The following is a 16,132-nucleotide window of genomic DNA, read 5'->3' on the forward strand; positions in this document are numbered from 1 at the left end:
TATGTTAACTCCAAAACACAGTTTCCTTATAGCAAAAACAACTACTTTGGGGAAGATGAAAATGCTCTAAAATTGATTACACAACTCTGAATATTCTAAAAACCACTGAGCTATACACTTTAAATGGGTGAACTGTGTGGTATGTGAATTATATCCCAATAAAGCTGCCATTTTTAAAAAAATGAACACTTTTTCATCTGCTCATAGCAGATTATATAACTGCTCTAATTTTACATTAGGCTTCTCAGGCTTTACTAGACTTCAAAATAAGCAGGAAAACACAGAAAAAGTATATTTTATTGGTATTTAGGCCTAGCACAGTTCAATTCAAATGGAACAGAGCAATTTATTTAACTGAATATAACATATAAACAATTTTTTTTTAAGTTTCTGTTTTATCATATGATTGTGTTCATGCAAGTACAATCATCAAACTGTCCTTCTAAGCATTTATCATAGCACCACCTTTTATTTGCAGTACTTGATATAAATTTCATTGTCAAACATCTGGCTTTAGCAATGTAAACATTTGCTACAAGTAAACTTTAAAAGGTAAAAGTGAATGATACTAATGAATAAATCAAAATAAAACTGAGCATCACCACATGATATCATTCAACAAAATATTATATAATACTGTTTCAATAAGAACTTAATACATTTCACAAAATGGAAGCAAAAATAAAAAGTAATATGTAAACTCCCAAAATAGTGTTAAAATACTGAAGGATATATGTAAAATTTACCTCAAAAAACAAGGGGAAACAGCATAACCATGCAGTAAAAATCAATTTTGGTTTAGTAGTGACAACAGTTATTTTACTGCAGACTTCCTAAAATACATTATGACAAAATGGTTTATTTTCTATCACCCTTTTAAAAAAAAATTATCATGTCTAATCACGTAAGTTGGGTACTTTATGGGAATTTCACATTTTTTGTCTGTTATGGAACTGCTACCTCAGAAACTTTTCATCTCGAAACTATTTTTCCAAATGACCAAAAACATTAAATTATCTTTGTGAAAATTACCTTATATAAAGTCAAAGAATTCCTAAGCAAATCATCATAAAAATAAATCTGCCTTAACAGAATAAGTACAGAAAAAGTATACGCATAAGTGCTTGAAAATCACGGATATATTTCAATGAACAGGCAAAAATGTTCACATTTATCATTACTGTTGATGATTTTGTTCACTTTCTGGTTAAAATCAAGAAACAAGTTTTCAAAAAGTTAGCAAGGACATTCAGTGCCACTTTGGATTTTTCTGCAATATACAAACAAGTTACATCTCTGTAGTACAAGGCCAACTCTATTTTTACTCTTTAACATAATTAAGTTATAAAGACCTCAGATTTCTAAAACCAGTCATAATACTGTGGCAAACTAAATAAATTTGTTCTTATTGCTCTTATATTCCAGCTTAATCTACAAATGTGAACATTTTTCCACATGTTGTCTCAAACCATACTAATACAAAGAGTCTAGAGAGATACCTGTTAGTTTCCACAGATAAACTGAAAAAGGAAAAAAATGAAATTGAAATATTTCATCTTAAGTGTCCTTAATATGTTTAGCACTTCAAGCAGCACTTGACACAGCAAGTTTCTTCAAGTGATCCATAAACACTTGTAAACTAACATCATCTGTGAGAATAGGTGCTCCAGATTCCTAGAGGAAAAGAAAGATATTTGCTATGATTAAAACATAGAGTAATACCTTAAAATGTATAAGCAAATGTTTAAAACAGACAAGGAATCATTGTAAGCAGAATAATGCCTATGCTCCTGTTGTAAAATAAAGAATCCGACTGGCCTTTATCCCTGGTTCCTCAGAGGGAGACTCTACATCCTTGGAATTTCCTAATAATGTCTTTGTTATTCATAAACCCCTCAGATCACAGCTGAGTTCATGCTTTGAGATGAGATGAATCAGGATGGGGGCCAGTCACCAGAAAGATCAACATGTGATTAGAGGACTGGGGACTTAAGACAGCCTGACCTTGGGGCGCCTGGGTGGCTCAGTCGTTAAGTGTCTGCCTTCAGCTCAGGTCATGATCCCAGGGTCCTGGGATCGAGCCCCGCATCAGGCTCTCTGCTCAGCGGGAAGCCTGCTTCTCCCTCTCCCACTCCCCTGCTTGTGTTCCTTCTCTCTCTTTGTCTCTCTCTGTCAAATAAATAAATAAAATCTTTAAAAAAAAAAAAAAAAAGACAGCCTGACCTCTAGGGAGGGGAAGTGAGGTCAAGGGAGGGAAAAGAAGAAGAAGGGAGCTGGAGATTCAATCAATCAGGCGTGGTAGTAAAGAAACAAACTCTGGATACCAAAGCTCAGTGGAGCTTGCTAACAAATTTATCAATATGCTAGGAAGGTGACACATTCTGATTCCACGGGGAAAGAACACAGAAGCTCTCTCTGAAACCCTCCTAGACCTCACTCTGTGGGGTCTCTTTGCTGGTCCTTATTTGCAATCTTTATAATAAAACTGTGATCATAAATACAGTGCTTTCCCGAGTTCTGTGAGTTGTTCTAGGGAGCTGTCAAACCTGAGGTGGGGGTGGGGGGTGGGGGGAATACCCCCCCACACACCCACACAGATTTGTAGCTAGTTGGTCAGAGGTGCAGGATCCTGCTTACAGCCGGCACCTGAAGTTGGGGGCAGGCTTGCTGTGAACCATGTCCTTTAACTGGTGGAGTCTGCACTACCCCAAGTGGTCAGGATCAGATTTGCACTGCAGAATCAGAATAGCTACATACCCAACTTAATCTTTACAGTAGTGAAGTGTTCATTTGTCTTGAATATATTGGCGCTTTATCACTACTAAGGAATAAATAAATGGCTTGGTGAGATTATTGCTGCCTGACTACTAAATAAAACTGAAATTGCACATATTTGGGGGTGCCTAGGTGGCTCAGGAGCATTTGACTCTTGGTTTCTGCTCAGGTCATGGTCTCGGGATCCTGGTATTGAGCCCCATGTCTGGCCCTGTGCTCAGTGAGGAATCTGCTTAAGAGATTCTCTCTCTCTCCCTCTCCCTTCCCTACTGCTGTTTCCCCTGATTGTGCTCTAATAAATAAATGAAATTTAAAAAAAAAGAAATTGCACATATTTTAACAGACATGCCAGCTGGAAAGAAGTACATTTACAGTATTTTTAAAATAAACTATGTTTACTGTTTTCATTCAAGTCATTTTAATTGATCTCCATGGGTTCTAATTAACAAGAGTTAAGGAAAATTCCTAACTTCTATTTTAATAAAAACTGTGTTGACAGAATGACTTTCACTAATCCAAACCACTAAGAGTGAAATTCTATTGCAGCAAGAAAAAGGTTTTCTGAAAGATTTTATATCTGGACTTTTAAATTTTTCACCCGATACTCAAGTTCTCATTTATAAGTAAATATAAAAAACCTGAAACAAAGAAGTAAAGTAATTTTTAGAGATCAGCAAGTGGGTAACAAATAGGAGATGGGAATTTATAGCTCTTGTGAATTCTGGTCTGGCATTACCACAGACAGGCCGCAACCTCTCCTGAATAAAGGAAAATCAATTTTATTATGTGTTTTCATATGTTAATTATAAAAACTTGAAAAACTTGACAATGAAGGGAGACAACAGCACTGGGAATAAGAGCTTGGAGTTCGGAGCCAGACTGCATGGGCTCAATTCCTCGCTCAGCCACTTACAACTTGCATGATTTTGAGGAACATACATTACTTAACCTCTCTGTGTCTTAGTTTCCTCATTTGTAAAATAAGGATAACAACAGGACCTATTTCATATGGTTGTTATAATGATTAAATGAGTTCAACTGTGTAAGGAAACCAGAACAATACCTGACACATAGCAGGAAGACAACATGTTTGAGCTATATTATTACCTCTTTTGAAAAATCTATTATTTTATAACACTGAAGTATTTTTCCTTATTGTACATTCATAGTTAACACAGAGAGAAGCAAAGGCCTCAAAGATATGACTTAGACTAATAATAACCTGGTAACTCTTGCTTTTTTTCTTTCTGTAACTATTCCTGATTTTCTTTCAATTTACACGTTTTCCACCTCAATTCACCCAATCCCAGATCTATTTCTCCCGATCAAGACAAAATACGCATCAATTTTCTAATTTATATACTGTAGAGATCTTATTTGAAATTATATGCTCAACTCAGTCTTATCAAAAATTTGCAGCTGATTGATCTTAATTTTTCAACGGCACCCTTTTTCTCCTTAAAATATATCCACGATTAGGCAGAAAGAGCCAAGCTTTCTATCACTGAGCGTAGGAAGCACGACAGCAGTGGGGAAGCAGTGTTGCAGTGGTGCCCTCTTCAGGCCATCCATGGATAAAACTTACCGCTGGTACTTGATCGCTGACAAAAAGAAAACTAAAATGTAAGATTGTATAATTTTTAGTAAAATGCTTGGCTACCAAGTTAACTCCCTAAACTGCAATCACTGGTTTAGCTTAATGATTAAAAATTCAGATTCTCCAGTCAGGGTGGTCTAGGGTCAAATCCAGACCCTGCCACAGTTTAGCTATGTGATCTTGGATAAGTTACTTAAGCTGTTTAAACCTAATTTCCTCTTCTGAAAAATAGAGTTAATAGTAACCACCTCATAAGAGTGTTTTAATGATTAAATAGGAGTGCATAAGAAGCTCAGCACAGGAACTAAAACAGTATAGATTCAGTTTATCAGTTATTATCTATAAAAATATTAACATAATTTCTCTTACAAAAAGCATAGGTCAGAAAGACCTTAGGGCTCTCGTTTATGCCTCTAATGCCTCTACTTCCAGGTCATAATAATTAAACTTCAAAGTTTAAAACAGGTTTTCTTTCCTATTTAAAATATCTTTGGGGCCCCCAGGTGACTCAGTCAGGCATCCAACTCTTGATTTCAGCTCAGGTCATGATCTCAAGGGTCATGGGATCAAGCATCGGGCTCCACACTCAGCAGGGAGTCTGCTTGAAATTCTCTCTCCCTCTCTCTAAAATAAATAAATCTTTAAAAATAAAATATCTTAAGGAGAGACTTATTTTTCCCCATTGATAACAAGGAAAAATAATAACTAATATTTACTGAGTCTTACTGTGCATATCAAGCACATATTATTAAACTCTGTAACAAAGAAGAAAAGGCAAAGATAAGTAACTTATAGTTTTCAACTACCAGCCCAGAATGATGCCTCTCCATGTTTAACAGCTCAAGTTCTTTATAAGCATACAGACTGTATCTCCATGTTGTAATTTTTTTTTTCTTAAGTAGGCTCCAAACCCAGTATGGGGCTTGAACTCACAACCCTGAGATCAAGAGTCACAAGCTCTACTGACTGAGCCAACCAGGCGCCCCCATGTTGTAATTTAAAGCCAGAAAAGCAAGAAGCAAGTTTTATTTCCATGAACTAAACTACACTTTTTTTTTTTTTTTAAGATTTTATTTATTTGACAGAGAGAGACAGCCAGAGAGGGAACACAAACAGGGGAAGTGGGAGAGGGAGAAGCAGGCTTCCCGCCGAGCAGGGAGCCCGATGCGGGGCTCGATCCCAGGACCCTGGGACCATGACCTGAGCCGAAGGCAGACGCTTAACAACTGAGCCACCCAGGCGCCCCTAAACTACACTTTTTAATGTAGAAATTCAGCCACAAAGATGTATTTTATTTGGTCTGCATTAATGTGAGCTCACAACGTTTTGTTAAATAAATTATGTAAATGGCAACGATCAGCTAGAGGGGAGGAACAGTTACCCCCTTTAGAAAAGGATTTCTGTATTCTTCCCACAAACCCTAGTCCACCAGAGCCCCAGGTATTGCCTCTTCACACAGAGAGCATCAGATTTTCTTAAAAGAGCTTCACTCATTTGTTACTCACCTGGCCCCTAAGGGCATTTGATAGGGGACCCCTGATGAATACTATTTTAAAGCATCCTTTAAGCTCCTCTTCTCCATAATGACTAATCACCATTTCCATGAACTTTATTAATTGGTCCTACTTTCCTATCTTCTTTCAATTTTCTTTTCTTTTTTTTTTTTAAAGATTTTATTTATTTATTTGAGACAGAGAGAATGAGAGAGAGAGAGAGAGCACATGAGATGGGGGAGGGTCAGAGGGAGAAGCAGGCTCCCTGCCGAGCAGGGAGCCCGATGCGGGACTCGATCCCGGGACTCCAGGATCATGACCTGAGCCGAAGGCAGTCGCTTAACCAACTGAGCCACCCAGGCGCCCCAATTTTCTTTTCTTAAGTAAGTTTCTCTTAAGTTGTGAGATCCAGAACTAAATCCAATACTCAGATGACTCAAGCAAAATGGAAAGGCTGATTCATTGTACATTCTTTTTTCCAAACTTCCACGTCACAGTAGTATACTTGACTTTTCGTTTCACAGCAAGTGGAATGGTGAGGGTGATACTGATAATGCATATGTATATGCATTATATGGGCATAAATTTTTTTCTCTCACATGCTATACCCCCTTCCACACTTTCCAAGAGTAAGCTCCTTTCCTTACCATAAAAACCTTACCTTTCAGGAGTTTTAGACCATGGATTCAATTTATTTATCTATATCATAAAGGCTCCTTAACTCTTAAATACCTCCACAAAGCTCCCATACTCTAAACTCTGTTCTCCTGCCCAAATCTATTATACTCAATACATGCTATGTTTAAGGTACTGTGGAAAGTCAAAAATTAAAATGACATAGTCATTCCTCATAAGGGCCATCAGAAATGGATGAAAAAAAGGAATGAAGGGGCAGGGATGTTATACCAAACGAGTCATGCAATCATAAAAAAAGTTTCATGGAAGACACCTGGGTGGCTCAATCAGCTAAGCATCTGCCTTCGGCTCAGGTCATGATCCCAGGGTCCTGGGATCGAGTCCTGCATCGGGCTCCCTGCTCAGCAGGGAGTCTGCTTCTCCCTCTCCCTCTACCCCTCCCACCTGCTCATGCTGTCTCTCTCAAATAAATAAATAAAATCTTAAAAAAAAAAGAAAGAAAAAGAGAAAGTTTCATGGAGTCAGTGAACTTTGAACCCAGCCTTAAGGGATGGCTACCATATGGTGACATGGGGGACTACTAGGGACAAGTCATAAAGATGGTAACGTGCTTACTGTATTCAAAGTGAAATAAGAAATCTAGTAGGCTAAAAAGGCAAAACAGTAGCTAAAAGTGGGAAAACTTTGGATTATGCAACAAAGGACCCTCAAAAGCAATATAAGGAGTTTATATGTAATTCCAAAGGAGGTTATTAAAGATTAAATTTTTTTTTTTAAAGATTTTATTTATTTATCTGAGAGAGAGCATGGGAGCACGTGAGCCAGGGGAGGGGCAGAGGGAGAGAGAGAATCTCTAGCAGATCCTGCGCTGAGCGCAGAGCCTGATACAGGGCCTGATCTCATGACTCTGAGATCATGACCTGAGCCGAAACCAAGAGTTGGACACTTAAACGACTGAGCCACCCAGGTGCCCCAGAAATTAACTTAGAACTGCTTCAGGGAGATGACTCTGGCCATTGCCAAAATGGAAGAAACAGGGCTGAAGCACTGACAATCTATGTGAATAGTAACAAGGGCTTGACCTCAGTTAGTGACAGGGAAAGGAGGGAATGGATAGGGGCAAGAGATCAAATAATTTGTGAATAATTAGGGGCAGAAGGGAGAAAATAAAATGCAAATGACTAAAGTTCCAAGCCTTGGGAATTGAGAGAATGGTGGGGCCCTCTGTAAAAATAGGAAAGTCAAGCAGAACAAGATGGTATAAATGAGAGTAAGTTCAAGTTGGGACATGTTGCTTATGAAATGTCTACAGGAAGCTCCAGTGATGTGTAACAGACAGTTATGGAAATTCCAGGCTATAGCTCAAAGTGAAGTCAAACCAAAGGTGGAGATTTGCAAGTTAGCCTCGGATGAAAGCTGAAGCCACAGGGGTGTAATCACCCAGAAAAACAATATATACAGAGAAATCAGGGCAAAATTTTGAGACACCTCTATATTTAAAGGGAAGGGGCCTTAATCCTAATTACTACATCTGCTACCCAGCCTGGACCTCACAGTCATTTAACATTGCTCTAAATCATTGCACTCCCTTTAATGTGTCCATCTTTCTTATCTCCAGTGCTAAATTACCCCCAAAGTCTTTTTCATCTCTGATGCAATGCCTGAACTACAATGCATGGTTAAAGAACATAATGGAAGCAAGCTCTAGAAATTGTTAGTAAATAAAATGGGCCCTCACTGCTATAAAAGCCTTTTGTTCACCTGCTGTTGCTTTCTTATATTCCTTATAGCTGTTTTTAAATCTTTTCTGTTTTCTATTCCTTTAACCCCAGCATGTCTCACTCTTAGTGAATAATCCACTACTACTGAAAAGTAACAGGTAATTACCCAATATGAGCATTGTTCTCAACATCTTTCTCTGTCATTACCCTTCCTACCATTTGCTTCTGCAGAAGGAAATGTCCTGCCTCCTTAACAATGCTTCAACTCCATACAGTGCTGTGATCACACTGTCTGCTTTTGAGGATCTTAAACATCTATACTCTGTTCTTTTATCAGCATCTTGCACTTGGTCTACAAATAAGTTCTGTATCCTTATCCTAATAAGAATCATCCTTCTATCCTACTACCCGAACTCAGACTAAATTTGCAAAAGAACCATTAACACTTACAACCTCCACTTCTTCACCACCCACTAATTCCTTACAATCTATCTTGTACTCAACGACTATTTAAAACTGCTTACCAGGGCCACAAATGACCTCCTAGTCTTCAAATCCATCTACCTTTTTTAAGTCTTCATCCTCCTTCAAAGGTCTGCAGCATCTCATAATTTGTTAACCCCCTTTCTTCTTTCTATAAAGCCCTCCCTCACCTATTATGACATAGTATGGTATTCTTTTCATTTTCCTTCCACCTCTCTATTACAAAATACTCCTACCACTTGTACTTCCTCAAGGGTTTATCTCATCCTCCTTTTACCTCTCAACTCTCTCCCTGAACAAGTATTCACTGTGATGACTTTAAGTATCACTTGTCCATGATCAACTTTCACATTCTTGCCCTGATCATCAAACCCAAATTTCTAATAGCCTGCTCAATCTGGCCATCTAGATGTTATCTCAAATTCAGTGTGCCTAAAATCAAACATTTTCTCTCTGCCTTCCCACTTACTGGCACATTTCTCCTAGTTACCCAGGCTCAAAATCCTACATTACCTTGTTCTCCCTCAACTATTTATTTTTTAAAAATTCAAACATATAGAAAAGTTGAGAAAAAAGTACAATGAACACCCACATACTCTATACGTAAATTCACTGATTAGTATTTTGCCACATTTGCTTTATGTTTCTATACGTTTCCTTTTCTTTCTTTTGTTGAATCATTTCTATAAGTTGAAGACATCATGATATTTTACCCCCTTTAGGATACATCTCCCAAGGTTACAGACAATCTCCTATATAACCACAACAGTAGTATCACAATCAAGAAATTTAATATTATACTAGTAGCTGATACACAGTCCATACTCAAATTTCACAAATTATCCCAATTATGTTCTTTATTATTGTTTTCTCTAATCCAGAATCCAATCAAAATTCACATTTTGCATTTAGCTGTCTTGCCCTAGAGTAACTTTTACTTTCCTGCAACTTCTAATCAAATCTCACTGGTTCCACATTTAAAATATCACCAAAATCTATTTCTTTTTGCCATCTTGCCTTCATTCCCCCTCACTTGGATTACTTCAAAATACAGTTTCAACTTACAGACTGCTCTCAATTAATCTTAAGAGTCAACTATATTATCTAAGACTCAAATTTGCCCCTGTCCAAAAACCTTCAGTAACATTTTATTACTTACTAAATAAAGACTCAGCTCCTCGGCATTCAACCTAGCATTTAAGATCCTCTACAATTTAGCCACACAATACATTTCCAGTTTATTGTTCTATTCATCCTATGTGTGTACCTTACTTGGTCCACACTGTCCTCTACCTGGAATTCCTCACACAATTTCTACTTCTTGAAATTGTAACCATTCTAAAAGGAAATGTTCCCTTTTCTGAGCTCTCTTCTGATTACACGCTGTCTCCTGCTGCCACCATGCACTCTCTTCCCCTCTTCCTCTTCTAACTCCTGTAATATTTTGTATCTTTCTAAAAAGAACATATCTCATATTGACTTATTACTTAGTTATCTTATCTCTAATGCTAGACTACCAGCTCTTTACAAGCAGAGATAATCAAAGTGATGAATCACTAAATTCTACTTCTGAAACCAATATTACACTATATGTTAACTAACTAGAATTTAAATAAAAACTGAAACAAACAAACAAAAAAGGCAGGGATGATCACTATGTACCCAAAAGTACCAACACAGAGTCCTGTAATTGGATACTTGATAAATGTTGATATACTGTACCAAGAGGTAGGACTTCTAAGAAATCAAAATATATTAACAATGATTTCCAGGCCTCCTGCCTCTCTTGTTCAACTACAATCCCTGACCTCTTCCAACTTATTATGTGTAGCCTTTTATAGTTCACATCCTAGCAGTAAGCTTAAATCATCACTTCCTATCTTATATTATGCACTATATTGCTTTTTGTCTCAAGGGTGTAGTCCTAAACTAGGAATATGAAGGAATTCTACCTATTTGATATGATCACCTTTTATTTTCTATGGTGCCACCAAATGCTAATTCTATTTTCTACTCATTTTTTCATTACTTTTCCAATAGAAATCATTAGCAAATACACAGGGAAAAAATGTAGCTCTCACTAAAATAACAAACTATAAATACACAAAAGAAATAATTTCCAAGATCCACTATTTACACTTACCTGTCCCCAGGCATACATATTATTATGAGTCTGGGAAGGGTTGACTTTTGAAAGCAGGAAACGGGCCTTAAAAGCAAAGAAGAAATAACATTATTCATCAAAAATAGATTTAGTCAATATGAGCTGAACAAACACATTATGCGATCTAAAATCAACTTTATTTAATATGTTCTGATAAAATTAATTTTATTAAGAGGCAACTTTAAAAAAAAATAAATTTTGGAAATATGTGGGCCACTACAATTACAAATAAATGCACCCTCTTCTCTCCAAATCATACATTCATAACAACAAATTAAACTGCTGAATCCAAAACTCAGCATATAAAATTTATGTGTGTAACAAGTACAAGATTAGTGTGAAATTTACTAAACCCTTGGTCTGAAACGTCATCAGAGATCTGAAGTACCAAAAAGTACCCTATACATTCTTTTACTTTAAACAATGACTCTCAAACTTTCTTAACCTGTAGGCTATTCCATAAGACAACTTACCCAACATTTTAACCATCTCTCCACTAAGCTTTATCATCATGAAAACCAGAATAAAAGAGGAAAATAGCACTACACATGATGAGACATCAATGAGAGAACTAGGCATAAATTATTATTTCATACTGAAAAACACAGGCAGTCATATCTTTTGAAATTTAGTATCACACAAAATCTTTTTCTAATCCATGAGTAAGCAGTTTAACACAAGAGCATTGGCTCTAGAGTCAGAACACCTAGATGTGAATGCCCGCTTCTTCATTTACTGTGTTTCCTTGGCCACAAGTAACCTAAGTCTCAGTCTTATTATCTGTAAAATGGAGATAACAATAGGACTGTTATGAGGATCAAATGAGACAAGGTGTTAAAGTACTAACAGCTTTGCAAATTCTCAATACATGGTACCTCTTATAAATATAATAAAACCCTAAAAATAACTACTATCATTTATGAATAATAGTTACTAATATTTACTACCTATTTTATAATACCGTGCTAGGCACTAGGGAAACAACAATAAATGAAGCAAGGTACCTGCCTTTAGTAAGTGAAACAAACTTATGATAACCTATAATTAAATTTATTATAGCTCTAATACAATTACAAGGGAGAAGTAAAAACTATTTTAAGAGTCTATAATAAGGGGCTCAGTCGTTAAGCGTCTGCCTTCAGCTCAGGTCATGATCCCAGGGTCATGGGATCGAGCCCCGCATCAGGCTCCCTGCTCTGCAGGAAGCCTGCTTCTCCCTCTCCCACTCCCCCCTGCTTGTGTTCCCTCTCTCGCTGTGCCTCACTCTGTCAAATAAATAAATAAATAAATAGTCTTTAAAAAAAAAAGAGTCTATGTTAAGGGGTCTTAAACCTAGCCTTCTGAAAGGTCCTGAAGGGCCATGTATATATGTACATGTACTTTATTTAATCTTCATAATTCTAAAATCCACAAGGCCTTTTGTAATATAATGCTTTCCTATTATATGACATTTTCTAGAAAACCGAAATGACAGAATGAGGAAAACAGAAAAAATTATGTTACCGCAAACTTCATATTCCCAGACTTCTTCATTAAATAAACAGATTTAACAAAATTATACTAAAAAAGCTACACTAAAATTTTTTCCAAGTTGTTCTTCTTGCCCCACTAAAGCTGATGTGCCACCATAACATCATCCTGGCTCTGTTATTAAATCTGAGCTGGTGGCAGAAGGTGGGAGAAACTGCTAGCTTTAAGCAACTGGCCAATAATCACTGCTTTGCTCCCAATGCTAAGGTAAAAAGCAAGCATATTGTCCCTTGTGACCTTCTACCCGCATCCTTCCTCTTTCACTTGCCTTGTGAAACAGTCTTTTCAAATTAAAAGTCAGAAGGCAAATAGGAACAACTCATTACAATCAATACTAACAACAAACAAATTAACTATACTTACCTGGCTACCTCCATGTTCAGTGTCAATGTATCTTGGCATTGGAAATCTGGAGTGAAGAATCTCCTGTGCATCATCCACAGGGGCTTGTAGAAGATGGCGGAAATTTTCATATTCTGGCATGTCCTGGTATCCTGACTTGCGCCACTGTGCAATGGTCTAATTTTAAAACAATTAAAGGAATTATTACTTTTAATTTCTTGCCTATCCAAAAACTTTAGGAGGTTTTTTCAAAGGAATTAATCTTCAGAAAATAAGAAAATTATAAATCATTATTTATCAGTTTTTAAATCAAGAACACTAATTTTGAGGCGCCTGGGTGGCTCAGTCGTCAAGTGTCTGCCTTTGGCTCAGGTCATGATCCCAGAGTCCTGGGATCGAGCCCCGCATGAGGCTCCCTGCTCAGCAGGAAGCCTGCTTCTCCCTACCCTGCTCCCCCTGCTTGTGTTCCCTCTCTCATTGTGTCTCTCTCTGTCAAATAAATAAATAAAATCTTTAAAAAAAAAAGAAGAACACTAATTTTGGCATTCTTGAGTAAAGAGATGCAAAATTAGAATATTTCTTCTCCTTTAAAAGTAAAAAGAAATAATAAACCAGAAAAATTTTCAAACACTACATTTATATTATTAGCTAAAATCTATCTACTTAAGTTTATGACAAACAAGAGGGATTTTTGTTAACAGATTTCCCAGAGACGTCAAAATTAACCACCTACTATTATAAGATTTTTATCAATGGAGTTATGTTCTGGCAAGATATATAAACATAAAAACTTTAGTAATGATAGCAATAAAATTATAAAGATAATAAACCTGTAGAAGAGCATTTGAATCAATTCTTTTATTAAGGTAAGTGGCTCCAAAAACCATGTAATTAAATCATCCAAAAATTTAAACTTGGCTTGGTTTCTAACTTAACTGCATCAGTCAGTATATACTCTATATGGCTTTACAGCTCTGTATTTAACAGAGAAACAGTCATGTGCATTTCAGACTTCTCCTTTCAGCACATTAACAAACTAGTTTTTAAAAAATCACACACAAAAAAAGCAGCAAAATACCTCACTCTGTCATGTAATAGGCATTATCCTTAAAAATTAAAGGACATTAGTACTGGTATCAATTAAAAATAATAATCAATAAATCTTTTCAAAGGCCTAGATAATATTACTTAAAAGGATATTTTGAGTACACCTCTACAATTACAGTGCAAATCTAAAATCATTTACAATTAAAACAATTGGAAAAATAAATCTGCACAAGTTACTAGAATCCTAGACTATAAATCTGAGTGTGGGTCTGTGAAAAAAAGAATCTCTGTATCTTTCAAGGCATCCAGAACACAGTGCTTTCTTATACAGAGGAAACATTTAATTACTGGCTGAATGAATAAATGCAGGAATGAACAGAGTTCTGCTAAATACCTGATTAAAGCTTAATAGCTACTAAAATATTCTGCTCTTTTCAATCATGTACCATTCCAATTAAGTAAAGGTATAAATTTTAATTTTAATTCACTTATCCATTAAAATGAGTTTTCAGATCATGTGGAATATTTTTTAAATACTTTAAATGCATTAAATGGAATACTTTTTAAATGATTACCATGAAGTAATGAAAGGGAGAGCCTGCCTACTTGACAAAAGCTTTTCCCTTCTCGATGTCTCTGGTAAAACCCAAAAGTATGGCATGCCTATGTATACATCAATGCTCTTACTTTCACAACATTACGCTTTGTGTAAAATCCATTTATCCAATCGTACATGGACAAATGGACAAAACAAGCACAGGCAGGTCAAGTGCAAATGAAGTCTAAAAACCAGTGGCAAGAAGAATCATATTTTATACCTATTTTATAAAAATGGAAATAAAAGTTTATCAGAGAGGAAAGAGTAGTCATATAGTAAAGAAGGGACAGCTTCCATGAATAAAAACACTCTGTTGCACACACGTGCATAGCGTTAAATGCAATGGAATCTTACCTCACCATGATAAATCAAAATCTGGAAGAATGTGTCCATGAGAAGAATGCGATCCGCAAGAATGCTGCTGCTATCAAGAAGAACCGGCTAACAGAAGAAAACAATGAGAAAGGAGGAAGATGGAAAAAGAAATTACTTAAAGTTACAAAATAGATCTTTCCAGGATATCTTTAAAATTTTAAATTTGTATCTTATAACTTAAAAACATCTTGCTATCATGAATTCTTGCAGTACATTTTAATTTTCTGAGAACTCATATAAACGGAGGTAACAACTGAAAAACAGATTAGGGCCAAGAGGAAATCAGCGTTAACTCCTAAGCCTGATGATGGACCCGTGAGTGAGAGGGGAAAGGCTTGGGAAAGAGCAAATTTGGAGATGGAAAAATAGTTCTGAGTAGGAAATGTAAGGGAGTGGCCAGAACTAATGACATAAATTTGGATATCACATGCATGAAGATGGTAATTAAAGCTATGTGATTGTACTGCATCACAGTACATATCTACACCACAGGGAGGGAAGATAGAGCAAAAGCCAGAGACTGGGCCCCAGAGCATGCCAACACTTCAAAGATCTGAAAAGGAGAAGTCAGCAAAAGGAAACTGAGAAGGAACAGGCAGTGATTAGGAGGAAAACCTAGAGGTTTTGCAGGTGTCAGAGAAGTTTAAACAAAAGGTTTTCGAGGAGAGTCCTCATTAGGTAAATAAATGCTGTCGAGAGTTCTGGCAAGACGTAGGACATTGGTAGCCTGGTAAGAGTTGTTTCAGTGTAATGGTAAGGACAAGAATCTGAATAATGGAGGTTGAGAAGAGAATGTGAGGTGAGATCATCATAGAGACAATAGGTAATTTTCTGAGTTTAGCTGCAACTGAGACCAGAGAAATGAATAGCAATTAGAGAAAATGTGAAGTCAAGGGTGGTTTTGTCTGTTGGTTTTTAACATGAATGTGACTCAGGTTTCTATGTTAATGAGAATGATCCAGAGGAAGAGCAAGTGATGATGGAGGAAAGAGAGTCACTCCAACAGCAGAGCCTTAAGTAAATGAAGCTAATGGGATTCGTGGATTAAATGGAAAGGTTGGAATTTAACAGGAGCAGACAATAGGGATTGTGGGATTCCAAATTTCTTCTAAACACTAATCTACATATTCCAGATATCTACAATTTACATGTATTACTCTGAAATGAGAAAAAAAAATCTCTAAAGCTTTGTTTCCCGATTCAAAGAACTATAAAACCAAATACATAGCTAGACCATCACATTAACAATATGTATTTTCTAGAAAAGTAGACACTATGACAAATTAAAAACAATTATAGTAACAAAATGTTTTATATACTATTTTTTACGAAACAATGAATAAAGGCATCACCAGAGATCATTAATCAGGA

General features: G+C 36.4%; 1 protein-coding gene across 4 annotated transcripts in view; it reads right to left on the minus strand.

The window, feature by feature from the left end:
* Positions 1-279: 279 nt before the first annotated feature.
* The window catches only part of SEC23A (SEC23 homolog A, COPII component), a 71,963-nt gene continuing 56,110 nt past the window's right edge, over positions 280-16,132 (minus strand). For all 4 annotated transcript variants that reach the window (XM_078053600.1, XM_078053601.1, XM_078053599.1 and 1 more), the window contains 4 exons: positions 14,741-14,827; positions 12,763-12,918; positions 10,849-10,914; positions 280-1,674 (listed from right to left, as the gene is read on the minus strand). In XM_078053600.1, the coding sequence (XP_077909726.1) occupies positions 1,585-1,674; positions 10,849-10,914; positions 12,763-12,918; positions 14,741-14,827 (399 nt within the window). In that variant the 3' untranslated portion in view covers positions 280-1,584. The remainder of the gene's footprint in view (positions 1,675-10,848; positions 10,915-12,762; positions 12,919-14,740; positions 14,828-16,132) is intronic.

This window comes from Halichoerus grypus, chromosome 8, assembly GCF_964656455.1.
Source record: "Halichoerus grypus chromosome 8, mHalGry1.hap1.1, whole genome shotgun sequence".
Taxonomy (NCBI): Eukaryota; Metazoa; Chordata; class Mammalia; order Carnivora; family Phocidae; genus Halichoerus; species Halichoerus grypus.